This window comes from Onychomys torridus, chromosome 9 (genome assembly GCF_903995425.1).
Source record: "Onychomys torridus chromosome 9, mOncTor1.1, whole genome shotgun sequence".
Taxonomy (NCBI): Eukaryota; Metazoa; Chordata; class Mammalia; order Rodentia; family Cricetidae; genus Onychomys; species Onychomys torridus.
Window position 1 is genome coordinate 57,852,294 of NC_050451.1, and position 27,699 is coordinate 57,879,992.

Below are 27,699 nucleotides of genomic sequence, written 5' to 3' on the forward strand. Positions count from 1 at the left end.
CACCCACACACACACCATCATGCACACAGTAAAGAATGAATGAATGAATGAATGATAGTGTCCTGGGCTGAGCCACAATGCCTAAGCCTTGCCAGGCTGTGTCGTTTCCTAGAATCCTCCGGAACACGAAGGAAAGATAAACCGCGGTCTCCCCCATCACTTTGCGTCTTGGGGACAACCAGGCTAGCCAGAGGTGGCCAGGAGCCACTTGAAACCTTCCCTCAGCCCCAAGGGAGCCCAGTGGGAGTCCGAAGGCTAGTCCAGCGCTCGGTGCCAATCATCCGGCAGGCCCCGCCCCCACGCAGGCCTGTTTCCCACCTTCCCTAGCGCGCGCGCCCTCGCTTCCTACGTGCGCGCGCCGGCGCGAGCTGTGACGCGGTACTGGCGGGCGGGCGCGCGCGGCGTGGCTCCCGGAAAGCAGCCGAACCTCCGGAAAGCTGGTGGCCGGGATGCGGTGCGCTCGTGGCCGCCCGCCCCCCCGGAGCCGCGGCCGGCCCAGCAGGTGAGGCCGGAGTCCGGTGGAGCTAGGGCAACGGGAGGCCGCGGCCCTGTCCCGCCGCCCCCGCCGCCACTTCCGGGCGCCCCGCCGCAGCCCCATGACCCCGGTGACAGGTGCTTGTCCCTGGACACCTTTCCGGGTCTCCCGGAGCGTCCTGACCCCCTGGCGATTGTGGGCTGCGGGAAAAGGGCTGTCGCCCCTGGGGTCGGATGGCCCCTGCCTGCCGCCCGAAATCTGACATTGACGCATGGTTTGCTTTGCTCTGCGCTTTGGGGAAGTTTCCTGTTAGATTTCCCCGTGGAAAAATAGAGCTGATCCGGAGATAGAGTGACGGTGCACGGTCGCGTTTCTCAACTTGAGTCATGCATGGATTCCTTTTAAAGGGACAAGTCTCCCCTTCTCAAGAATATAACCCCAGAACCTGCAGGGCGCCGAAGACCCCAGCTAGGTGAACACAGGTGCAGAGACCATATGCCACTAGAAAACAAGAGATGCTTTCTAATTCAGGACCTGCATGCTACACAGTAAACTAAAGATCAATAACAGTCCTAAATTAGACACCCAGTTAACGTTAGGTTGCAGTCTTTAATGTGTTCAACTCTTGTGAGAGAAAATTACCTAAATTTCCATCCTCAGAGGGCCCTAAAATCTGTTTTGTGTTATGTTTGAGTTGTCTTTGTATCTGGTTGCTATTTTTTTCTTTACATAATTGCAGAACTATGCTCATTTATATGAGTAATTTTCTTATTTTTTGCCTGTCTTAATGTTGACTTGTTTTAAAATTTAATTTATTATTATTGTATATGTGTGTGAGTGGATGATCTGTGGGGGGGGGGGCTGCACTTTTCTCACCCCATATCGAGTTTAGAGGACCACTTTGTAGAGGGTCTAGGAAACGAACTCCAAGAGTCAGGCTTGGACAGTAAATGTTTTTACCTACCCGAGCTATCTTGCCAGCCGCTACTACCTGTTTCTCTTGCTCACTGAATTCATGGCTTCCATTCCATTTAGACCTATCAGGAAATGTGTGAGCCAAGACTTTGAGAAGAGACAAACATGGGAATTGATCTACGGATCTGTCTTCCCTATGTATTTGTTCAGCATGTTTATTCAAAATAGGCTCCGTGAGAATCATGAGATTTGGAGTGTGGGAAGACATTAGCAAGTCTAACAAGCTAAGTCTAGATTTTAAAGAATAATGCCCAATGGCCTTGGAAGACGTAATAGTGCAAGCAGGATGTGAGGAGGGAGCAGCATTATTAAAAGCAAGAGGCCAGGATTAGAAGAGCTTGTGTGGAACAGGCCCACCTTGCCAAAGCAGAGAGATACTGAGTGAGGCTGGAGCAGGTTGTTGATACAGTATCGGAATAGTTGATGGACTGAGGATTTCAAGTGCTACCCAGAGAAGCTGGTATTGATCTTCAGGCTTTCAGGTTTTTCTTTGGTCATACTTTGAAGGTAGTGTTTCAGAAAGAGGGTTTTCAGTGAAGGCAGAAGGGTTCACCACAAGATCTGCCCTGAAGTAATGTCTGCTGTGGTCACCTTGGATATGTGGGATGCCAGATGAAGAATTGACAGGATCCTGGGGCTGGGGAGGTGGCATGGTTGGTAAGGTGTTTGCTGTGAAAGTGTGAGGACCCAAGTTCAGATCCCAGCACTGCGGGAAGATGGGGAGCAGGGGTCCTTGGAGCTCCTTGGTAACCAGCCTAGCCAGTTCATGAGCTCCAGGTTCAGTGAGAGAGCTTGTTTCAGAAATTAAAGTGGCAAGTGATTGAGAAAGATGACTACTGTTGCCCTGCCTACATACTCACACACACACACACACACACACACACACACACACACACATACATACACACACACACACACATACACACACACACACACACAGACACACACGAGCACATATGTACCTGCACACATATGGATATACAGACACAAAACCATTAAGACACAGGACTTAATGAATGATGGAGTGTTAGTACAGGAGAAGTGAGACGCAAAGCTGAGGACCAGGTAACCATGTTAGTGGTGGTGATACCTCTCTTATGCCTGGAGGCTTTAATACGCTGGATATGGACCTGGGACTGGAGGAAAATCTTTCTGGAGGAGACTGCAGAGCTGGTGCAAGGAAGGTGTGTCTGAAGAAGGCCATTCAAAGTGGTGCCAGAGTAGTACGTGAGCAGTAGGGGAGGAAAAGATCGACCAGGACTTGCTATTTAAAATGGCCATTTGACACGAATGTAGAAGAACTACAGAGCGTGCATGCAACTCTGTACATCTTCAAGTTGTTTTGCCGTGACTTTCGCCAATAGCTGAGTCCCAGAAGCGCAGCAGCCTTCACCTTGAAGCTCATGGGCAGCCATGTCTTACAGGCTCTCCCAGGGTTGCGATTGCCCTTTGATAATTTTGGAAACACTCCATGTCATCTCAAGCTTTCTAACTCAGAAGGTAGACTCTCCTGGAGTCTAACCTGGATTTGACTGGCTGTTGCGATGGTGGCTGTCGGCTGTTGACTTGACTGGATTGAGAAATGCCTCAAAGATTGATTAGTAAGGCATGCCCCTTTCAGCCATGCCTGTGAGGGAGAGTCCATGGAGGGCTGACAGAGCGGGTTAGCCTACCCTGAATATGAGGTACTACCCAATAGGCTAGGTACATAGATGGAGTCAGAAGAAAGCCAGTGAGGGCTAGCTCAGCGTTCTCTTGCTCTTCCCTTTCTGCTTCCTGGCTGCCATGATGTGTGCTACTCCGCCGTGAGCTCTAAAACCATGAGGTACAACGAGTCCTTCTGCTGTGAAAGGTTTTCTCCCAGGTGCTTATCTTGATAGAGTGACTAACCCAAGTCCCAGAATACTTGTTTACTGTATCTGTGTTTTCACCAAATAAGCTTGGAGGCTGCTGTGTATCTTTTTTTTTTTTTTTTTTTTTTTCATAATAGGAGAGATGGGGCTGAAGAGAGGGCTCAGGGGCTAACGGACCTAGGTGCTCTTCCAGAGGACCAAGGTTCAATACCCTGCACCCATATGGCAGCTCACAACTGTCTGTAACTCCAGTTCCAGGGGACCTGACACCCTCCCACAGACATAATGCGGAAAACTCACCAAGAAATTGCCCCATGGACCAGATGGGCTTTGTCTTAGTTACTGTTCTGTTGCCTTGCAGAGATACCATTTAATTGGAGGTGTGGTTCCAGTTCCGGAGGTTTAGTTCATTAACATCTTAGTGGGAAGCATGGCAGTATGCATGGCACTGTAGCAGTAGCTCAGAATTACATCCTGATCCACAAGCAGAGAAAGATTGTCTGGGCCTAGCTTGGACTTTTGAAACTTCAAAGCCACCCTCAGTGATTCACTTTCTCCAACAAGGCCACACCTCCTAATCCTTCTCAAATAGTGCCACCCCCTAATGACTAAACATTCAAATATATGAAGCTCATGGGAGCCATTCTTATTCAATCCACCAGTCTTTACTCCCTTCCATGACGTTCTGCTAGGGAGGACCCTGAAGCTAAACTCACCAAGGTTCTTGCCCTCTCTGGTAATAGGCCTAGTGCAATTTAGAACTTGTTTTAAACATGACAGCATTATTAGGCGTTTGCCTACCTGAGCTCTGGTGCCAAGATTCTTAGGTGCAGAAGCAGCCGCTGGAATTTACATTAAGATCAAGTTACGGGATTGTGACTTCTTGGCAGCAATCAGCCTTACATGTGTCCTGAGTGAAAGTAATAAGTAATTTATGGACTACCTTTTTTGTCCTCTCATACCTTAAGAAGAAAGCCCTGGGGATGAAGAGATTCAATCACTCAGTGATTAAGAGTGCTTCCTGTTCTTCCAGAGAATTCATAGTCAATCCCCATCACCCACATCAGGTGACTCATAAGCACTCCAGCCTCAAGGGATTTGATGCCCTCTTCTGACTGCTATAGGCATGCACACGTGTGTCTGTACACACATATGCATAAAGAAAAATAAAATAAAATGTTTTCAAAATAAAAAGAAAGTCCTAAGACAAGTACCAGATATCATAAAGTTTGCTAAGTATGCTGAGATCCTTGGTAAGGTGCCTCTTAGAAATGTATTCCCCTTTCTTGACCCCACCCAAATTCTTCCCCACCTCCACTTCCTGTTGGCATCAGCCTTCCTGGGTTCTGAGCTCTCAAAGCCAAGAGTCCATAGAATTTAACATTGCTCTTAGTTGCTTGCTTCATCATTTCTTGGATATTCGTATTATTTGGAATTTGGTTTGTTAGTCCTTATGGTTATGTTCATCATATTGAACCATTAATGGCTTTTCTTCTCCCATGACTAGTTTATGTTTAATAGAAGCTTTAGCAATTTTCTTTTCTTTGGTTCGTAGCTCAACTGTCATTAATCCTTCTGTGCACAAATTGGAGTTCCTGTGTCTTGAAGGTTTTTTATTTATTTATTTTCTTTTATATCAATGAATGTTTTCCCTGCATCTGTGTCTGCACTACATGTATGCCTGATTCCCATAGAGGTCAGAAGTCAAAGGCATTGGATGCTCTGGATCTGGAGTTACAGATGGTTGTGAGCCACCACGTGGGTGCTGGGATGGAACCCAGGCCCTCTACAAGGATGACAAGTGCTCTTACCTGCAGAGCCATCTCTCCAGCCCTTGTCTTGAGTTTTTAAAGTAATCTTCCTTCGTATTTCCAAAAGAGGGAAGGCATCAGTCACAGGTACTTGTCAAAAGCAATTCTGTGGTTTGTTCTGATGAGGGAATTAATATATGTACTTTGAAAGCATAGGTGAGCCTAGGGAAAAAAGTATAGATGGTCATGTATCTGACTGCCACTCAGAAATAAGCAACACTGTTAACATTTTGTTTCTCATTTTTCTTCTCTGTTAGCATTTTGTTTCTCAAGTGTCTTCTCTGTGTGGTAAAATGTTCTCATTTATACATGGTGGTGCTCTTGCCATGTCAAGTGTAGAGTGACACCATCACCTTGAATAGTCATATTTTGTTCCATTGTGTAAATGTGCCCTCACCACAAGTCACATTTGCCTTCCTCATGTTTTTATGGTGCTGGGAAGGAACCCAGGGTCTTGCACATGCAAGACATATACTCATCTGCTGAGTGACATCTCCAGCTTTTCAGTGGACATTCAGGACAATGTTTTATACACGTTTCAGTCAAATTTAACTTATTATTTCCCAAGGGTAAGTTTCTAGACATATATAGAGACATTGAACCTGTCTTCATATGTCACTCATATGCCTCTAAGTTAGTACCTGCTCAGATTGTAGTCAACTGAACTTTATGACCCCGTCTCCTTACCCCTAAAACTTCTACAAGTCTGATAGTTGTCAGGTCTTGTTTTCCTTCTGTCTGTCTGCACACCCCTGAAGTTGCATCATTTCTTATGCTAATGTCAATTACCCTTGCCGGTTTTTGTGTTAGTACATTTCTGTTACTACTTCATGTGAATGTTTTATAAGTAAAGAATGGTTTACCTTTTTGTTAAAAAAATTACTTTTATTGCTTTTAATTATGTGTAGGTATGTGTGTCTGCATGTGGGTATGTGTGCATGAATGTGCGTGCCTTTGGAGGCTCTGGCCATGAGAACTCTGGGCATCAGCCCCCTGGAGCTGGAATTCCAGACACTTCCATGTGGATGCTTAGGATTGAATCTGGGTACTCTGGAAGATCAACCAGTACTCTTAACCACTGAGCCATCTCTCCAGCCTCAAAAATGTTACCATTTGTCTCAAATGATACAAGTTATCTTCCCAAGCTATGTGTGTTTGAGAAGGGTTTGTTGTTGTTGTTGTTGTTATTTTAACATAGGGAAGGTTTAAAATTATACATAGTTATATTTTCTCTCTTTTGTGGTTTGATGCATTGTTATCATTTGGAGAAAGGCCTTAATTCTTTTCTGATTATGTCAGAATTTGCTTTTGTTATCACCTTTCCTTTTAATGGGTATTTTAAATATTTAAATCTTTAGGGCATTGAATTTTTTAGGGCATTGAATTTCTCACTATATTAAAATGCTTTAAAAGAGTTATTTTATAAAAATACATTAAAACTAATTTTAAACATTTAGTTAATTGAAATACTTTTTTAGTTTTATATGAATTTTTAAAATGTTTTAATTATATTATTTGCACAGTGCAAACAGGGTGTGTGTGTGTGTGTGTGTGTGTGTGTGTGTCTTTATAGCTCTCACTCCTAGCTATTAGTTGTTTATCACTTGTGTAAAAGGCACTGGTTCTTGCCTGGGATGGCCTTGTGAGGAGAAAGTCAACAGGAATGTAACACCAGAGCCCCTGCTGTGTTAGAGAGGCTCTTACAGAGGCCTTTGTGCCCCAGGAGTGAGGGATTCCAACCATAGACCCCAAAGAGGGGCACTGTACAGAAGTGCCCCTCTTGCATTTGGTGTAGGGATCTGTTAGGGTCCATGATGCTGTCTGAAGAGCTTTTTGCTATGAGGTCCATGTTCAATGCTTGCACAGACCAGGCAGAGGCCATGTGTGCCTGTTGAGCATTAGAATGAGGATGTGCAATGAGGATCTCAAACATTTTATATTTATATTTTTATATTTAATGTTATTATCATTATTACCTGTTCTAGTGAGCATAACCCAGAGCCTCACCCATACTAGACAAACACTGCCATTGTGCCGTGCCCTCAGCCTACTTTGTACTTCTTCTCAGAAACAGGTCTCTAACTCCCCCAGGCTGCTCTTGAGTTCACTCTATCCCATAGGTAGGCGGTGCACTTACAGGCGTCCGGTCTCAGTCTCCTGAGTAGCCGGAATTACAAGCCTGTGCCCCTGTGTCTGGATGAAATGTTTCCTTTAGTTCCTTTAAATAGCTGCACATAGCAGGCAGCTGCTTTATGAGCCCCAGGTGTGGGGGCCCTCTTCCACATCTGAGGAGTTGGGGCTCTTTCCCTCAGTAAGAGAGAAATGTAGGGGACAGGGGCTTCCCTTGGATGTGAAGACAAATCTAATGTAGAGGTTCTTCCCAGAATTCTGACCCTTGTCACCTTGTCAGGACCTCTACAGAGCTGGGTGGCTTGGACTGCGCCGTCAGCTAAGGGCGGGTGGCCTGCACTCTAGAGAAGGAATCACAGCACAAGAGAAATGGAGACACCAGGTGCTCAGGTAGAGGACAGGGGCAGCAGTGTGGTTCACACACTTGAATACACACACACACACACACACACACACACACCCGCCGCCTCTGCGGGAAAACAGCACAGTAGCATTCCTTACCGAGGGGTCTGGGGAGAACTGGATAACTGAGCATTTGGAGCACAGTGAGCACACTGGTGGGCATTTAGTAAAGAAGGAAATGCTGCGCCAGGTGTGGTGGGGCACATCTTTAATCCCAGCACTCAGGATCTACAAAGTGAGTTCCAGGATGACCAGGGCTGTGTAGAGAGATCCTGTCTCAACAAACAAACAAAAACACCAAAAAAGTAAAAGTTAAAGGAGAAAGATCAAGGACAAGAGCTGGATGGACAGTCGTGTATGTATTTACTGACCCCTGAGAAGGTGACATGACTGAGTAAAGACCTGCGGGAGGTCAGGTGTTAAGCTGTAAGGATTGCTCCAAAGCAGAGAGCAGGGAGGCCACAGGCCACAGTGAGTGGACTGCTAGAAGTTGGTGGGGGCTGCCAGTGCAACTGGAATGCTGGGAAAAGAGGGAGCAGATGATGACCTCAGAGCAGAGCAGCTGGCCAGGGCCTGCAGGACTGGAGGTCACAGGAAAGTCTTCAGCAAGTTTGAAAAGCTTGGGGCCACTGGAAGATTTTGAGTCCTGACCTGTTGTGATCTGAGTGTGTCAGCCTCAGAGCAAGAATCCCTGCCTGGGGTGGCTTGGAGAGCCCTGGGTAGAAACCTAAGGGAGAAGACAGTACAGATGATATGAGAGAGCCTAGCCTGGAACTGTGATAAGTGAAAGGGACAGGTTTTAAGTAGGCAGGGGTTCAGGGAAGGATTCTAAGAAGTTGGAGAGGGAGGATGATGATCCCGGGAATTAGAGGAGCCTGAAATGAGAATCGGGACAGAGGAGAGGAGTGTCTGGGATTCCACAGAAATGTGGTCTGAGCCGCGTCCAGATGGAGATCCTGGTGATTGAAGGAGCATGTGTACATGACTCAGAAGAGCAGTCGGGTTGAAGAAGTTATCTGATAAGCGTTCTGCTTATGAGGCTGAGCTGGAGGCATTAAACTAAGAGGGAATGGAGTCAGAGCAGGAGTGGTTAAGTTAGGAGGGAGTGGGTCTAGGCACAACTTTGGGGAATTCAAGAGCAGACAGCTTTGGTACAGAGCCAAGGATCCCCAACAGGATCCCAGAGCTGAGAAGCTGACTAGGCTGTGGAAGTCCTTAGAAGCCCCAGGAAGTAAAGACCAGGAGAACTTGGAAACCATCCTCAGGCTCCAGCAGCTTTGTGATGTGAGGGCTGAGGCCTGGAGGAAGGCTGAGAATGTTGACGGAACAGAACACTGTCCTTTGTACAGTAGCAGTCTAGTAACGTATTCTGTCAAATGAATACATGCTTCCCATCGAGTTAGCTGAGTTAATCCTGCTTATTCCCCACCTCCCAAATCTCCCTTAACATTTCAGTGCTGTGATTATTTCATGCCCTGAATATTGGAGATTACAGGGATGCTTGGAGTAATAACATGCCAGGCTCTTAGCATCTCTTGATTGAGGCCTGTATCTCTAACAGCATGAAATTGATGTACAAGCTTGCTGCTCTAACCCAGTAGTCTCCACATAGGGATCAAGTCAGATGATGTATGGCTGAGTTTAAGCATGTGCTTGGTAAGACAGTCGACATTTTATTTGATTACTCTGTTCTTGATTTTTCTCACCCTGAAACAGGGCAGCTCTGACTCCATGAAGACCCCAGCTCTGAATCTGCCATTGTGGATGACAAGAACTGACTCCCATGATATTGCCTGCTCCTCGGCCTTTCATTATGGGGAGGTGAGTGATGGGCTTCGTCGCTGGCCTGTAAACCCTGAGATCTTGATGCTGAAGAAATGGGTTTAAAGAGAGAAGAAAATCTAAATCCCAAGAGAGAAGTGTTTGCAGTTGTGTTATACTAGTCTAAAACCATTGTTCTTACAGAGCCTGGGGAGGGGGTTTTGGGGGTACTGGCACTTGTCATAGAAAGAACATAGCCAGGTGGGCTCTACAGAGGTTAGTGTAAATTGCAGTCTAGGCCTGCACATTGGCATCTTGGGATGTTATATTAGCACAGGATAGCTGTCTAGAGCCTCTGAGGTGTGGAGGAGGAAGACACACTGCCACCGAGTGTCGTCAGAACTTCTGTGAAGGGAAACTGAGTTTCCAGTGGGCTGACAGTGTATCTCCTTCAGTGAGGGGTTTTAGTCCCTGGAGTGCTTTAAAAACAAAGAGGACAGAGAGTACATAATACTGAAACTTCAGGTGCCTGCTGATGGCTCTACAGTCTGCCTCTTTTTCATGACATGGATTGAAACCCTTCCCATTTGTAGACCATGTCGCAGAGGACTCTTTCTAAAATCAGGGTTCCCTTATTGACCTCATTATGGCAATATTGTTGAAAGATACTGCTTTTCCCATTACTGGGTCGTCAGGGAGAAATTGACCTTAGAATTGCTTGTTAAGAAAATCTCACTTCTCCTAAGCCATGGACTCAGTAACGCACAGTGTTTTGTCCATTGGGCTGCTGGCAGTTATGGGGTAGCTTACAGCAGGCCATTTCTGTACCTGCATCTCCCTTTGGTGGCTTCACCCTTAAACTGGATTTCAGTATTAATGTATGTGTGTTTATCTGGCTAAACTTATGTACTGGGATGTCCTTTTGGACAAAGGCAGTACAGTTTGTACCACTCCCAAGAAAAGGGGACATGCAGGAATATCATAACCAGCAGGGTGTCATTCTCCTGACGTCATGTTATCATACTGTGCTCCGTAACCAAACAGCAACCTGGAGCATGGTACGTGCAGGCACCAGCAGACAGCAAGCAGGGGGAGCTTGTGCTGAGCAGCTGTTGAGGTGAGGCCAGGTCTCATCCCAGCATGTGGCTTTAAAATCTATCTGTCTTTGGAATTTCAGGATCGGCATTTCCTGTCTCTTTCCTGCTTCTTGGCACTTTAGCGTCTCTCCAGTGGGCTGTCCTCGAATTCTGAACACCAGCTTACGCCAAGTCATTGTCATCAGTGTCCTGGCTACAGCTGTCTCCCTCTTCTACCTTTCTGTCGTCCTAATACGTAGCAAGTACGGGTGGCTGTCGAAGGACAGGAAGTTTCAAAGGTAAGAGGAAGACTCACTCGTTCTAGAAGGAACTCACACCTTCCGGCTGACGGCATTCCGGCAGCTGGAACAGAACACTGGGCGGCTCGCAAACCGTAGAGTTGTAGCCCTCTTGGTTCTCGAGGCTGGGAAGCCTAAGAGCTAGGTGCCAGTAAAGTTGGTGTCTGGTGAAGGCTGTGTCCCGGTTCACATGGTGGGAAGGGGTGGGGTAGCTCTGAGGTCTCCCTCCTCCCGATCTGACCGCCTCCCAGAGGATAGTGCTGCCCTCATGGTCAGACTCAGCAAACCGACAGCAGAGGGACCAGTCAGCTCTAGCACCGCCATTATGGCTGGACCTGCCTATAAGGAGCATGTGGCAGTAGGAACTGTGCTGACTACCTCTAATAAACTAGACTGCATGGATGTGCCTGACAGCTGGCCGCAGGGAAGGCCCTGGGATAGTCCCACCCTCACGGCTCCTTCTGTCTGTTTTAAGCTGGGTTCTGAGTTCATGTTTCTACTTTGGAACCAGTAGAATGTGTTAAGGAGAGCTGAGCACCTGAATTAGAGGCTCTCCGTGGGCAGCTTTTGTTTGGCCTTCTTCTGACCCATCATCTGGCCATAGAGGGAGTGCCAGAGAGCTCATTCCGCAGAGTGGAGGTCATGATGTGGGGCTTCTGTAGTGTCCTCCTCTGCTGGAGTCGGGGATGCTCTTGTTTAAGTAACAGCACCTGTGTGTTTCTGAACAAGGTACTTGGCCCGAGTCACAGACGTGGAGGCTACAGACACCAACAACCCCAACGTGAACTACGGCATCGTGGTGGACTGCGGCAGCAGTGGCTCTCGGATATTTGTCTATTGCTGGCCTCGGCACAACGGCAATCCTCATGATCTGCTGGACATCAGGCAGATGCGGGACAAAAACCGGAAGCCGGTGGTGATGAAAATTAAACCCGGTATGGGATAAGAAGGGCTGAGGACTGGAACAGGTTCTGGGCTCCAGTATCCTGTGATACCACTCACTCCTCCCCTCTCCCTCCACACTGCCTTGCCTGCTTCTGAGTTCAAGACAGGGCCTGATGGCCGCCTGCATTTCCCTCTCCATGTCCTTTTCTCTAGTCTGTGTTTGTGACCAAACCTCCACAGCCTGTGTCTTTTCTGTCACCTGTGGCCATCCTCACGGTCGCCCCATGATGTCTGCACACATGCTAGTTAACATTGTTGTGGGGGTTGCTTTGTTTTTCCTATTTGGTAGCTCTTCCTTAAAAATAGACATTTTTGATAGCTCTTGACAATCTGTACTTTAAATATTAGCATATTATTTGTTTAAATATTGGTACGTATTAGTGATTTTTTAAAAAATTACTGCCCAGATATCTATCTTCTTCCTTCTACCCTCCTTCCCTCCCTCCCTTGCCCCTTTCTCTATAATCACCTTCCATCTGAGAAGGATAAATAATATCCATGGATTTCCATAAACAAAGATTTTAATATTTAGTAATAACTTTTAATTTTCCATTGTTCTGTCCCTGAAATTGCATGTATACTCAGTAGAGAAATGTCTTCAGGGTTAACGTAAGGCTGCTCATGTAAAAATTTACCAGGAGACTCAGAACTAAAGCTCAGGAAACACTTTGTCTTTCACCGAGCCTCACATGGTGGCTTCCAGCACTGGTTGAACACCGGCAGGAGAGGGATGAAACTCACATCCTCCTGGAGGTTTACTCCAGGATCTCGGTCACAGCAGGCAGCATGGTTCTGCCTCACAGGGTGGATCATCTGAGCAGCACTCCCGCACCGGGGGGGTGGGGTGGTGGGGGGGTGGTGGTGGTGCTCAAAGCTCCATTCAGTCCTGCTCGGCGTGGCCCTTACCCAGGGGGCCATCAGTGGGCTTTTGTATAGCAATGCTCCGTCTTGACTCCTAGTCTCCAGTATTAATAGAAGCAAGGCTCTGAGCATTTTAAAATAGATTCTGGTTAGTTTGGGATTTGGTTTTCCACTGAAATAGCTTGTGTGCAGAGTCAAAAGTTTGTCTTTTGCTCCATTTTCTGCTGATTCCTTTCACATACCATCTTTCTGGATCTACAGTTCTCTAATGTGTGAAGTAAGAAATTGTGGAACTCCTGAGAACGCCATTGTTTTAATATTGTCAGTTCAATGACAGCTGTAAATGCTCATTTACTTTTTAAACAGATGTATTTATTTATGTGTGTGTGCCTGAGTGTATGTTTACCACATACATGCAAGTGCTTAGAGAGGCAGAAGAGGGCAATTGTGAGCCACCATATGGGTGCTGGGAACCGAACCTAGGTCTCTGTAAGAGCAGCCAATGCTCCAACTATTGAGTCATCTCTTCAGCTCCCACTCACTTTTAATTAATAAACATTAAACAGAAGTTCCTGAACACTTGACAGGCACAATTAGGTGCTGGGATATGAACCAAACAAGACCTAGTGTGTGCCCTTGACCAGTTGTAATGAGACAGTAAGTAAGTAATTTGGTGTGATGAATAGAGAGGTAGCTGGCAGCAGGGTGAGCATAGGCTGTAAGGGAAGCTAGTTTCCATTGGGGTTCTACTAAGTAAGACTTCTCTGGAAGAAGGAGCTAAATAGACGTGTATAAGTTGACTGGGTAGAGGAGGTAGGGGAAGAGAAGGCCTTTTCTCTTGGGGACTCAGAGGCCTGAGAGCCGCAGTAGGTTACATCACTGAAGAAGTGTCAATTCAATGAGGTAAGAGGAAGGGACTTGGGAGGAGACAAGGGTGGGCCATTGTGTGAATGGCTGTGTATCTCTAAGTTGAGTTTGGGTTGGTTAGAGGAGCCGTAGAAGGGTTTAAAACCAAAAATGAGCATCCTTGGTGCAGGGGATGGAGGGATTGATGGAGCCCGGAAGGTAGTTGGTTACACTAGGCTAGCAGCAGATGGTGGTGTCCAAAGAAACGGAGAGAAGTAGAACAGGCAGCAGCAACAGATCCGCAGTACCAGCCGCAGAACACGGGTCATGTTGGGGTGTCTGTGAGGACAAGCAGTAGCTATGTGCATTAGACAGTCACTGTGAACTGCTCTGAAGGTTGGGAAGAGTACTGAGGACAGGTGCTACGATCTGAAGACCTGTGATGTATTGATGGTGTTCAAGCCATTGGAGTTTGTCTGAGGAGAGAGGGGCACAATTCTGAAAGGCAAGAATGTGCTCCTGTGGGGGCACACAGTAGATGCTAGTTGGATCAGTATCTGTTAAAGAAGAATACAAAGTGAAGTCTGAATTTCTCCCAGATTCAGCACACTGAGGACATTTACTCTCAGCTCTACCTGCTAACCGGACTGTCCATTTCTGTAGGCATCTCAGAGTTTGCTACCTCTCCAGAAAAAGTCAGCGATTACATTTCTCCACTTCTGAACTTTGCTGCAGAACATGTGCCACGGGCAAAACACAAAGAGACACCTCTCTACATTCTCTGCACAGCTGGAATGAGAGTCCTTCCTGAAAGGTGATCTTTCACAGCCTGGAGGGCGGTCCTTGGGAGGGGCGGCTTGCTGCTCTCTTCTCTGTCACTGTTACCATCTTGAGTCTGGACTAGTCTCAGAGCTGTTCTCTTAGACAGACCTCACCAGGGAGCTTTTAATCTACTTCCTTGTGACTAAAATTATAAGGGTCACTTTGCAGGGGCTGGGGACAGAGTCTCATGGAACAAGTCTTTCTCTGTGCTACCAGCCAGCTCCCAAATAATGACAAGGAGATTTCTTATTAATTATGAAAGCTCGGCCTATAGCTTAGGCTTGTTCCTAACAAGCTCTTATAATGTAAATCCTCCCATTTCTATTAATCCATGTTCTCTCACGTGACGTTACCTCTCTTCCATCTTGTACCTCTAGTTTCCTCTCTGTGTCTCCTGCATGACTAGATTCCTGCTCCTCTTCCTCTCTCTCCCAGGATCCTGCCTGTACCTCCTGCCTAGCTATTGGACGTTCTGCTTTTTATTACAATAATCACAGCAATACACCTTCACACAGTGTACAAATATCCTACTACGGTCTTATGTCCCAGGCTGGCCTCAAACTGAATATGTAGCTGAGTTTGACCTTTCATTTCCAATCCCTCTACCTATCTCCACTTCCTCAGTGCTGGGATTATGAGTTTACACCACCATGCCTAGTTTATACAGTGCTGGGGATGGAACTTGGGGCCTGGTGCATGCTGGACAGGCACTACCCAGTGACCCAAAAATCACATGATTCCCATAACTTTTTCATGTGGAAAGAACATTCCTGAGATAAGCAATCTTTTCAATGAATCACTTTAGTTTTACAGTTAACTGTTTCATGTAGGATATAACAGAGTCACAAGGGCTTTTTTTTTTTTTTAATTTGTTTTCAAAACACAAAATCAAGCATATAATTTTGACATGTAAATTTCGGGGTTGCCTTGAAGCCAGCAGAAAGCCATTCTGGAGGACCTCCTGACTGACATCCCGGTGCACTTTGACTTCCTGTTTTCTGACTCCCACGCTGAAGTCATCTCAGGGAAACAAGAAGGTTGGTACCAGACCTCCAGAGGCTCCCCTCCCCACTGTGCATTGTATTGGATCACTGGAGACCAGAGCCTTGAGATACTCTTAAATGACTAAATTCATGTCCTGTATGGCTGGTCTTTATTATAGAACCCTGAAGCTGTTAAACATACCTCGCCTGTCCTTAGCACATTTAGGGACTGTATTTTGAACAGACTGACAGAGGAAGTCTGTGTCTCTTGCCTGGCTAATAAAGACTTACTTCTAGCAAGGAGGAATTCTTGCCTTTGATAAACTGAGAAAATATTAGTTCTGTTTCAGAGAAATTATTCCACTTGAGTAAGCAATGACCAGTCAGTGAAATGGTTTTCTAGAAGCAGAGACCCACAGTACGGTATCTAGTCCTATGCCACTCACCACTCCAGCAGGCGTTCCCTATGGCAAGGCATCAGGAAGGTCAGAATTAGGCTGATCGTCAATAAGCGCCTTATGGAGAAGGCCCTCAGAATTGTAAGACGTCACTTTTGGCATCCAAAGGAAGAGAAAGAGAAAAAATATCCTGGGAGTGTGGAAGAGAAAGGCCTCTCTCCCTCCCCCTGCCCAGATAGGAATGGTTCTAAGTGGAACCTTTGGGAGGAGAGTAGAGGAAGTTACCTGAGTAGATGGAGGAAGCATGGTCCAACAAAAGACATGATCACTGTTGCTGCAGGTGGGAAGGGATGCCACTGTGGACCGACGTGGGTTTTCGCTTGGCTGGATCGTGGATCTGTGGAAGGGTGGTGGTGATGTTAAAAGCTGGACACATCTTGAATTATCAGCCTGTCACTTTGTACTGTCACTTTGTGGACCATCCCAACAAGATAGGATAGAGGAGGTTGCCATAGAAGGCTGATGAGCTTGTCACCTCCACAGCATAATGACGCAAGTCAGGGTGGCAGTGGAAGGGATAAAATAGGCTGTCGGGAGTGGTGATGTGTACAGGCTGAGATATGCTGTGTGGGTGAGAAAGATCCAGGAGGGATATGGGGAAGTTAGTGTGGAATCCCTGTAGAAGTTACATTTCCAACAGATATACCTGATCCAAGTATTAAAATTGAGAGTTCTTATAAAACCACTAGGAGAACATAGAACATCAGTAGAAATGTGTTATTTGATGAGTCTGTCCCAGACTGTCAAGAGTTAAAATAAGTGAGAAGCTTGCACAGACCAAATTGATCAAAGATTTAAAACTTGATTTTTCTTAATTTTGCTCTGCGATGTCTAGGTGTGTATGCTTGGATCGGCATTAATTTTGTCCTTGGACGGTTTGAACATATTGAAGAGGGTAAGTGCCATGTTTCCACTAGTGTTCTGGTTGGAAGGTACAACCATAATTTATGGTCAAGGGCAGAAAAGGGGCTAAGTGCTGTGAGATGGCTCAGTGTGTGGGACTGGGCGAGCAGAGCTGCTGTCTGAACCAGTTGAGCTCCTCGGGAGGCGTGGGCTGAGTGGTCTTCAAGGCAGAGTGTGCCTCTCAAGGGTCTGCTGAATGGACACTTCTTTCTCCAGATGACGAGGCGGTTGTGGAAGTCAACGTTCCCGGTAGTGAGAGCAGTGAGGCCATCGTCCGGAAAAGGACAGCCGGTATTCTTGACATGGGAGGCGTGTCCACTCAGATAGCGTACGAAGTCCCCAAAACTGTAAGCTTTGCCTCCTCACAGCAGGTCATTATCTGTACAGATTGCCTTCCGTTTGCTTCTGTTTTCATTTAACATGTCTCCATCCGTTTTTGTTTTGTTTCCTGAGTCTGAACACATCCTTACTCTGCTTGCTGAGGGTCCATCTTCTCAACCCAGGAGGAAGGAGGCTGGAGAATGAGGCAGGCCTCAGCCAAGCCCATTACGTTTGTACATTGAGCCTAGCTGGTTTGTTTTCTGAACTTGGAGATTTCTCTGTTGTATATGTCAGTTGCATGCTTGAGCTTTTGTTTATGTTATCTCTTGGGTCATTTTTAAATTACTATATCATCAGGTTTTTAGAGTTATAGAAACAGGAGAAGCATTTTTGTTCTTTACTAATTTTGAACTTTTCTGGAAAATATTGATGTTGGTAACTATTACTCCACACCTGGTTCATTCCACCTCTCCTTCATCCCTTTAGTCCTGTCAGAGTTTGTGGTCCTTAGCAGGCCTTACAAAGAGGACACGAGAGCCATTTCCATTTGTGTCCCAGAATTACCACATCTCTCATTACTGTTTATGTCCAGATGTAAATTGACACCCAAGCATGGTCCCCTACATTGTTTTCCCCAAAGCAGGGATCGTGAACCAGAAAAAAATGCAAACAGTGGCCCCTATAGGTGGGGCCATTGAATGGTTGATGAGTGACTCGAACTCTCGGTTCCCTGGTGTGTGCTCAGGAGGTGTTACCGCTGTCTTCAGTAAGCTCCTTGGAAAAGTGCTTTGGAAATTCAAATATTTGAGCCTGTGTTTCCCACTTCCCATTCCAGATATGCCTCTAGAGACTCCCACTCATACTTTCTCCCTTCCTTGTAAAGTAGCCAAGTGTTCACAAAGAAAGCTTAGGGAAAGTTGAAGGATAAAAATTCCCCCTGGATTCATCATCACAGGGAAAAAAAAAAAAGGCATTGTTAGTGTTTTGGTGAAGTTTTTTCCATTATTTTTATTCCTGTTATAGTTTCAAAATGTGGTTATGTTTTTACCTTTTTATGATTTTGTGCCTTTTATTTACAGTTCATAGTGTGTCCCTCTATAAAGTATTGGTTACTGCCTTTAATTTAACCTTCCCTTAATGTTAAGTACTCAGACGTCATTCTTTTTAGATTTATGGATGGATGGATGGATGGATGGATGGATGGATGGATGGATGGATGAATATATCAAGACTTTACTGTCTTGGGTCTATTTGGGTCTATTTCCACAGCAGGGGGTACCATAAATAGACTTATGGGTCAGAGGAAAGGAACTGTAGTACTGACCTCCTTCTCAGGAAGTCCTGGCCCCACCCATGTGCAGCATCTGAATTGTGAAAGCACTCTCTAGAGCATCCTTGGACAGTAGAGAGAGAATCTGCCGCTCTTAGATGTAACTCTTCTTAGAACCTTCTTTTTTAACTAGAGCTAAAGTTGTTTTAAAATACTAAAATGTGTTGTCCTTGTGCCTACAGGAGGAAGTAGCTAAAAACTTGTTAGCTGAATTCAATCTGGGGTGTGATGTCCACCAGACTGAGCATGTGTACCGAGTCTATGTGGCCACATTTCTTGGGTTCGGTGGTAATGCTGCTCGGCAGAGATATGAAGACAGACTATTTGCCAGCACAGTTCAGAAAAACAGGTACAGCTCCTGCTGCTCCTCAGCAAGCCGCTGCAGGCCCAACTCACTCCTCATCAAAACTAGACCAGGCCAAGTGTCTTCTGTTAGCTGCCATGGTGCTGGAAGAACTGAGAGGCACTTGGGGTCGTGCCACCAGCCCCCTGTCCCACAGTTGTGTACTTACATAGTCCCTCTCTCTCTGTCCCTCTCTACCTGATCTTTGCAGGCATGTACCGTCACACCCAGCTTAAGTATATGTATTGTTCTTGTTTTTTGCTTTTGTTTTTTGAGACATGGTTGAGACATGTTTGAGCCCTGGCTATCCTGGAACTTGCTTTATAGACCAGGCTGGCCTCAAACTCACAGAGATCCTTCTGCTTCTGCCTCCCAAGTGCTGGGATTAAAGGCTTGCGCCACCACTGCCTGGCTAAAAATATTTTAATACCACTAAAATTACTTCAAGATCATTCCTTACTCTTAACCCCTTTCACTGTGGTTCTCATCTACTGATGTACCACCAATGTCTGTAGAGTACTCCTTATTTGAGACTTTCTGAGGTCCAGGGCACCTTCTGTGTGTGAGCCTCAGGGGGCACCAGCAGTGTTGTGTCACTGTCTGAGCTTTCCCAGGCCTCTGCAATCAGCCACAGCATCATCCAGGAATAACTAGTCTAGAGTGATGCTGAAGTTTCTACTCTGAGTAAAGGTCATTCCTTACTCTTAACCCCTTTCACTATTTTTATGAGTGAAACTTAGGGAAAATATGAGTGTATGTGACATTCTGGTGTAGAAAAATATGTGTAAGTTTAGCTGGGTATGGTGACACACACCTTGACTCCACCACTTGGGAAGCAGAAGCAGGTGGATCTCTGTGAGTTTGAGGCCATCCTGGTCTACATGGTTTCAGGCCACTCAGGGGTACATAATAAGACCCTGTCATTAAAAACAAAACAAAACAAAACAAAACAAAAAACAGTGAGTTTAGCTATATAGCAATTACTTATTTGAAATATGCCATCAGAACAGGGAAATGGTTTGGAAGCAGAAGAGCAGCATCTGGCCAGTAAGACACCTTGCTCTTTCTGCATCTGGCTTGTTTGTTTTGATAGAACATTTTTAAGGACAAATGCTGATTTTTATAGCTAAGTAATAGTATGTTTCCTTGGCCAGTTTAATCCTTTCCAAAAATTTTATTAGTTGTTGTTACGTGTATGGGTTTTTGGCTGAATGTATGTCTGTACATTGTGTGAGGCCAGAAGAGGGCATTAGATCCCCTGGAACTGGAATTACAGATGGTTGTGAGCTGCCATGGAAATCAATCTAGGTCTTTTGCAAGAGCAACCAGTGCTCTTAACCACTGAACCATCTCTCCAACCCTGACCAATTTAATCTTAATATATCCATGTAGGCCTAAAAATAAAGACCAAGTTGGAGCTACTTGGTATTAGTTTGCCCAAAATCCATGTCCATAAGTGGGAAGTAATTCTCTGATTACTTTAAAAGCTAGCTGAGAAATGTTAATTACAACAGCAGTAGTCCCATGGTGCTTGCTTTTTCTTTTAAAATTATGTCTAGAACATTTCATTATAGTTATGTTTATAATAGTCTTAAAATTTTTCAATAGAAATATAAATTTGAATCTTACTTCCATAGCCTTACTAAGCACTTTCTTCTGACTCCTGAGTTTTACTAATTGGGTTTTATTACCAATTGAAAAGAAAAAAGCTTTGTTTAGTGTATAGTCCAGAGGTACTCCTTAGCTAGATGTAGGACAACTGAAACAGTATGAGATACACATTTAACTGCTCCGAATTCCTGATAATTATAAGCATGTTGTTAATTAAGCCTTGAAATTCATACCTATCTCTGCCACTTACAGTAGTGATTCATTTTTTTAGAGTACATAGTTTTATGGCAGAGACCTTTATTGATGGCACTGTAGGACATCATGAGTAACCCTCACCTGAGGAATGTCCAGTTGAGTTGAAAAAGACTGTCAGTGAATGAGAGTAACTCCAGCAGTGTCAACTCCTAACAGTCGGACCCATGAGTTCGTGGTTCCATGTGAACATCACCTCCGTTTCAGAAGATTGCCTGAATATGCACACACCCTGGGAGAACAGGCGGTAATTTACAGGATATCTCTTTGGGGTGTGACAAGCCTGGTGTATCTCAGCTACAACAAGGCTAACAGTTCTTTTCACAGGGCTCTTCAGAGCCTGTAGTGTAGCAAAACAGCTACTTCCTACTGCCTTCTAGGCCAATAGTTGATTAGTAACAACAATAATAATGCCCAGTGCCAATAGTCTAGGCCAATAGTTGACTAATAACAACAACAGTAATAATACCTACTGCCATGTAGGCCAATCGTTGACTAATAACAACAACAATAATAATAACTACTGCCGTCTAGGTTGGTAGTTGATGGATGGTAATGATGGTGAGCATGGTAAAATCAGATGAAGAGACTCAAGCTTTACACATTGTGTTCTCACTCCCGTATTCATTGGGTGGTTTTTGGCTATGAATTACTGTCTTCCTGGACTCCATCATCTCCTCCTGCACACACTGCATCTTCATTGAGCTATTAGTTTGGCTTTAAAGAATACCAGCAGGGTAATGTCATTTTGCCAAGCATTTTGGTACCACCTCCCTCTAGAATTTACTTTTCCCCAGTTTTCTAATCTTCCGTGTGTAGTCTGACAGTAGCTTTCTAGCAGTGTGTATGCATCTTGTTTTTCTAAAACATCCAGCCTGGTTTTCCAGGACCAGTGGCTTCTTTTCACAGTCAGTCAACACCCAGCTCTAGACAGGTGAACTCAAGCAGCAGTGGCAGAGTTGGGGTGTGGACCACATGGTTGTTGGGTCCTCCGCAGACATCCTGTCGACTGTATGGAGGGGAATCAAAGCATCGGGTCAGGCCCTGAGATGGTGCTGTGGCTTAAGGAACTTGCTGCTCAAGTCTAATGACTTGAGTTTTATCCTTGAGACCCACTTGTAGAAGGAGACAACCCACTCTACAAGCTGTTCTCTGATCTCCACACACACGGTGTAGTGCATACACATGCATGCACACAATGAGTAAATGAAGAGAGTCAGGTCATGGCTCATTTACTGAGACTCAGCAATACCTCTGTGTGTCACTGTGGATCTCCTCAAGAGGCCTGGGTGACCGTTTTCCTAACTTGGTTGGGGACCCTTTGTGTTCCCACATACAGTTCTTAGACCCATGTTAGGAGAACACTGGCTTGCAGCCACTTGTCCAAAGCACAGTGTAGCAGGGGTCTCATGGTAAATGGTTCTTTGTGCCACAGGCTCCTGGGTAAACAGACTGGTCTGACTCCCGATGCTCCATTCCTGGACCCTTGCTTGCCCCTGGACATTAAAGATGAGATCCAGCAAAACGGGCAGACCCTGCACCTTCGGGGGACAGGCGACTTTGACCTGTGTCGAGAGACCCTCCAGCCTTTCATGAACAAAACCAATGAGACACAGACTTCCCTCAATGGAGTCTACCAGCCCCCAATCCACTTCCAGAACAGTGAATTCTATGGCTTCTCCGAATTCTACTATTGCACCGAGGATGTCTTGCGAATGGGGGGAGACTACAATGCTGCTAAATTCACTAAAGCTGCCAAGGTAATCCGCCAAGAAAATCCCTGCCTTATAGAGAGCGTGTGGGCTGCAGGTCCTGCCTCCATTGTACCGGAGGGAAAGGTGCTCATAGTGCATCCTCGTGATGCCCTTTCTCTTCTGTTGTGGGGAGGGCAGTAGTCATAGAAGAAAACCTAAGCTCTACTAACTACATTGGTTACCAGGGATGTACAGACCAGAGTCTTAAATGGATTTTTGAGTGCCACTTCTCAAAATCTTCTGCACGCTCCCACCCACGTAGCAGCCACCACACTGCTGTGATCAGATCCCCTTGCTTTCCCATTTCCTCAGAAGTTTCCCCTGTCGTACCTCATCAGCCTGGACGGCCCTTGTCTTCCAGCCACAGCCCATTGCCCTTTGAGTTCACAGATTTGTAGATCATCCCATCCGTGCCGTAGGTGGTGTCTGGCTCCTGACGTTCAGTCTCAGATCTTAACCCCTGTCTTTTACCCATTGCGTTTCATAATTCCAAACAAATCACAGTTTTCTCCTTTCCTTTCTCTCCTGTGCCATCTTAGTTAACAGTCCACCAACCGTCCAGTCCCCTTCCTCCAGGCATGGCTCTTATAATAGTTTGTTTATACTGCCTGGTGCGTGCCAGGCAGATGCTGTCTCAATGAGTCACGTCCCCAACCCCTTTGCTTCTCTCTGCCCCTCTTTCAGCCCCCTCCCCCATATAACCAGCGACAGTTTCTCTGGTGAGTATTTCTCAAGCCTGTCCCTGCTGTTCCCTGTCATTGTCCTTGCCAAGCCTCTGTCTGGTTTCTCTGTCTGTAGTTCTCCTGCACTCACCTTGCTGTACTGTTTAAAGGCTTCTGCAGCTTCCCGTGCTCAGCCCCACTGACCTTAGCCTGCCCCTCCCTCCTCCACAAGCTCAGTATCCTTCCGCTGTGCACCTTCCCTCGTCTGTCCGTTCGTCCGTCTGCTTCTTTGTTCCTGATGTCTTTCCTTCCTGACCTTGCCCCAGGCTGAGCACACCCCCCTGTGCTCCCTTCACGCCATTTCTCTAAGCCCCAGCTCTGTCAGTAGAGAGCCGAGGAGAGGGGCCGAGGAGAGGGGCCGTGTAGGGAGATCAGGCATCCTTCAGAAGGGCGGGCGCGGTGCTCAGTGGGCGTGAACAGTTAAAGTGACTCCAGCTCACCATCTTCACCCAGTGCTAGGTCTGCCCCAGAGCCAAGGACTCATCTGAATGGGCCAAATGCTGTTTCCCTTTGCCAGAGTTCATTCTGGGGCCATGACGATGGGAGAAGTAAATGGGCTGAAGAGGTCGGGTCACCCTGCGTGGGCAGGATGTCCCTGGCTGGGTTTCCGGGTACAGAACAAGTGCAGAGTTTGCGGGTTACCAGGGACTCAGAGTCTCATGTTGACAGTTCAGACTTTTGCTCTGTTTGTGTTTCCTGTGCTTGTTAGGATTATGAACACGGTAAACAGTTTGTGAGTAGAAAAGGTTCTTTAATAATACACTTTCAGGGATGATTTATTGGGGCTGAAATTTTTTTAGGATTACTGTGCAACGAAGTGGTCCATCTTGCGGGAGCGCTTTGACCGAGGACTGTATGCCTCTCATGCTGACCTCCATCGGCTCAAGTAAGCAGTGGGTGGTCAAGTCCCCATCTGCCGGCTCACCCCCATTCACTGTCCTTCTCCACTCTGGCCTCTCAATTGGACAAGCTTCTGTTGCAGGTTTTCTGCTCAGTTTTGAAGTTCCTTGCCACAGGAATCCCCCTTTGTACCTGATTGCTCGTGCCCTGCTGCACACACGTCAAGTTGTGTGAGATGCTAGCCCTTTCATTCTGTCCCTCAGCCAGACTCCATCTCTGCTGACTCCCCAGAACACTCACCCCACTCTCCGATGAAGCCGTGATGATTTAGTTTATAAAGTTCCCTTTTACTTAAGTCACTCAAGTGCAGTGACTGGGCCTTATTATTTATTTATTGCCATTTTTAATCACTTACTTAGTCCAGTACTTTGGGGGAAAAAGCCTGTAATGAACATTTGGGATTAGGAAATATCAGAGCTGAGAAGCATCCTCCTGCCTTTTCATTTTGTTATAGAGAGGATGGAACTTGGCAGTGTTTGTTCGGTAAATAATGGAGTACCAAAGGCATGTGGAGGGTAGTGTCTCACAGTAGTGATTAAATGACACTGTTGTTAATCAGTTTTGACAGATGAACCATTCTGTGGGGGGGGGGGGTGAACCTAAGCTGGATTCATCACTGTTTGCTCAAAGCTGGCCTGCTGAAGGCCAGAGACAGTCTCTGCCTGGTGCATTCTGACAGGGGTGCCCATCTGACTTGTGGCTGTGCTTGGCATTTGTAGGTATCAGTGTTTCAAATCAGCCTGGATGTTTGAGGTGTTCCACAAGGGCTTCTCCTTTCCCATCACATACAAAAACCTGAAGACAGCCTTGCAGGTGTATGACAAGGAAGTGCAGTGGACACTGGGGGCGATCCTTTACAGGACCCGCTTTTTGCCCTTGAGGTAGGCTATGAACTTGGGAGAATCACAAAAGATGCTTCTCTAAAGCACAGTGCCTCCTGGTGCCTGTCTTTTGTGAATGTGTTTTCAGAGCTGTGAGGCTAGCCAGACTTCATCTGTGTCTTTCTCACCTCCCTCCCCAACTGCTTCCTGTTTCCTCAAGCTGCCCTTCCCACAGCACACGACACTGTGGGGCCATCCTGTGTCCCAGCTGTCTGTTCCCTAACCCCTGCAGAAGGGTCTGTTCGTGGTGACCCTTATGGCTTTGGGCCCCTTCCATGGCTATTATAATGTCTAGGATTGTGGAAGAAATCATATTGAAATGCATTTCTGACACTGTTTGTAGCAAACAGATGGTGACGTCAGAGGGCATCTTAATTTACACACTAACTGTAATGTCTAACAGCAGAACCACCATGTCCATTCCTTCAGCATGATGGTGAGCGACAGCTGAGACATTGGCTAGCATACGGGCCCAAAACAGCAGCCATTGCCCTTAGCACAATTAATACTGTTCTTTTAAGACTGTGACATGGTCTATGTAGATTCGTGTCATAAGGAAATACTAAATTCCAGTCCACAGTTGGTCAAATAGACATACAGATTTCCCCGTTTAAGTTCACAGACCTGGCTCAGCTGACCCACATTAAAAACTATTTATCTGATAGTTTTAGTTGGGTCAGCTCCAGAAATGCTGTGCAGTAGCTCTTGCTGATTAGACACAGTTTGATGTGAATGTGTTCGTTCTATTAACTTCCTTGTAACAGCAAATCCCTGGCCCTTCCATTTATCAGATTATAATGCTGGGGTCTTATGGGCAAGCCTTCACATGTCATTGGCTTAGCATTAAGAGCATAGCGTTGGCAGCGAACTCACTCTGGGCCTACTGCCCACTGTCTCAGTGGTAAGGAAAGCCAGGGACAGCAGCCCCTGTCCTGCACCCTTCTCACTGTCTGTCTGTTTGTCCCCATGCCTGCAGAGACATCCGGCAGGAGGTGTTCCGGGCCGGCCATGGGCACTGGCGGGGTGTGTCCTTTGTCTACAACCACTATCTGTTCTCTGGCTGCTTCTTGGTGGTCCTGCTGTCCATCCTTCTCTACCTGCTTCGGCTGCGGCGCATCCACCGCAGGGCACCCCGGACTGGCACTCTGTGGATAGAGGAAGGCCTGCCCTCCCAAAAGGGCCCTGGTCCCTTGTGAGCCGGTGTCAGCTTGAGGACTCTACAGGAAAAGCCATTTTCGCCTCAGGGTTTCTGTGTGCTCAGACGGTTTTGTGATCCCTTTCCTTCCTGTTGAAATGAAACCCACTGATTGTGACCCTGCTGTCCAGAGGCCTTGCCTTTTGAGTGCAGATCTAACTGGAGGACTGGGAGAAGGGAATTCTTGATTTGTGCTGCACAGTATCTGTCTGCCACACATCAGTAAGGTTGTGATTGGTCTTTAGGCCGGGCTGCATTTTCAGCACATGCGCTGGATAGTGGAGGGCATTGGGCAAGTTTCTGTCAGTGTAGATGGGACTTCAGATGGTCCTGGGACAGAAGCAAGGAGTGAGTTAGATCTCCTCTCTCCTCTCTGAAAACCTCCAACCTAGGAGAGAGGTGTCGGTTTTATTTACCGTTCAGGTCCATCCCTATCTCTGTTTTCTTTGCAGACTTAGGAAGTCAGTCATTCATAACAAACATGAAATGTTGGCCCATGGGGTAATCCTGAAGAGTTGTGAATGTAAGAACTACTGAGGAGAGCCTTGTCTGGCTGCAGCCGAAGCCCATGCCTGTGAATTAGCCATTCTTGTCCCCGGGTTTAGGACACTCTGTTGCCCTCTTACAGCAGAACTAGAGGTTTTTGTTTTTATGTTCATTGGTTTTGTTTGTTTGTTTTTAAGCTAGAACGTTTTTTAAAGGTCCCTGGTTTAGTGGTCTGAGAACTGGAGCGCCCCCTGCAGGTGCTCCAGCACTTCTGAGAAGCAAGTCTGCGCTGGCCAGCTGCTCTGGTCTCTTCCACTTTCTGGTCGGCACCCCACTGTTCAGATGGCCTCAGTGTTTTCTCCAGGACACCTCACACACTGTTGACAGCTCTCATTGTCACCCTGTGGTGGCGTTGTTGTTGGCAATGACACCGTAAGCCCATGCCATGGAAGAGCCTAAATTGAAAACAAGAAATAAAAGCACGTGTTGAAAGCAAATGTGACGTTTTTAAACAGAGACCTGAGAAGACAACTGGGGGACACCTGAGGCTGGGGGGGGGTTGTTTGTTCGTTTGTTTTCATGCTGTTCAAGTAGCTTAGAAATCCCCTGTCCATGGGGGTTTGTTTGGTGGTGGGGGTGGGGGTGATGGGGGTGGTGGGGGTGGGGTGGTGGGGGTGGTGGTGATGGTGATGGGTGGTGGTGGTGGTGATGGGGTGGTGATGGTGGTGGTGGTGGTGGTGGTGGTGATGGTGGTGGTGGTGGTAGTGGTTCACGTATTTCCTAGCTCCACAACGCTTAAGTTGAAGTAGCTGATAGCAAGTGGCTATTTTTAGAACCTTCAGCTGTTCATTTAAAACTCTGAGATTCTAGAAGAATGGTGATTCTGAAGTCCTGTTACCTTTAGAGAAAAGGTGTGGTTTATGCTGCATTGACCACTTAAAAGACTTCAAATTTATGAAGGAAATACAGAACCCTCATCTCTTCAAAGTGACTGTTCTAGATGAAGAACATTTGTGGAGAGCTAGAGAGGCATGGTGTTGAGCAGCCCATGTGTGGATCATGCCCCAGAGGACATATATCGGAATGAACATTGCTGTGTACTTGAGAGGGCCAGTTTCTGAAGGGCTGGCCACCAGCAGCCTCAGGCCGCCACAGGTGAGCCTGTCATTGGAATTCTAGCAGTGATGCGGGCATCTTTTCCTTGAATTCCTGCAGAGGGGTGTGCCCTGTGAACTGTCTGTGGCCTTGGTACTAAAGAGGAAGTGTGTTTGACTTTAGTCTGTATCCCTCTCCCATTGCTGGGC

At 46.5% G+C, this 27,699-nt stretch overlaps 1 protein-coding gene across 5 annotated transcripts; it reads left to right on the forward strand.

Annotated features, from left to right (window-relative positions):
• The first annotated feature begins 358 nt into the window (after nt 1–358).
• Entpd4 (ectonucleoside triphosphate diphosphohydrolase 4) lies at nt 359–26,887 on the forward strand. 5 transcript variants are annotated; one of them, XM_036199521.1, is made up of 13 exons: nt 359–502; nt 9,363–9,467; nt 10,585–10,782; nt 11,512–11,717; nt 14,098–14,248; nt 15,190–15,293; nt 16,533–16,592; nt 16,817–16,971; nt 18,434–18,600; nt 21,893–22,217; nt 23,734–23,819; nt 24,553–24,714; nt 25,691–26,887. In XM_036199521.1, exons 2-13 carry the CDS (start codon nt 9,430–9,432, stop codon nt 25,908–25,910), a joined length of 1,872 nt encoding a protein of 623 aa, XP_036055414.1. In that variant the 5' UTR covers nt 359–502; nt 9,363–9,429; the 3' UTR covers nt 25,911–26,887. The 5 variants fall into 5 exon arrangements, with proteins under 5 accessions (XP_036055414.1, XP_036055417.1, XP_036055419.1 ...); XM_036199524.1 differs by having other exon boundaries at nt 16,817–16,947; XM_036199526.1 differs by having other exon boundaries at nt 14,170–14,248.
• The last annotated feature ends 812 nt before the right edge of the window (nt 26,888–27,699 follow it).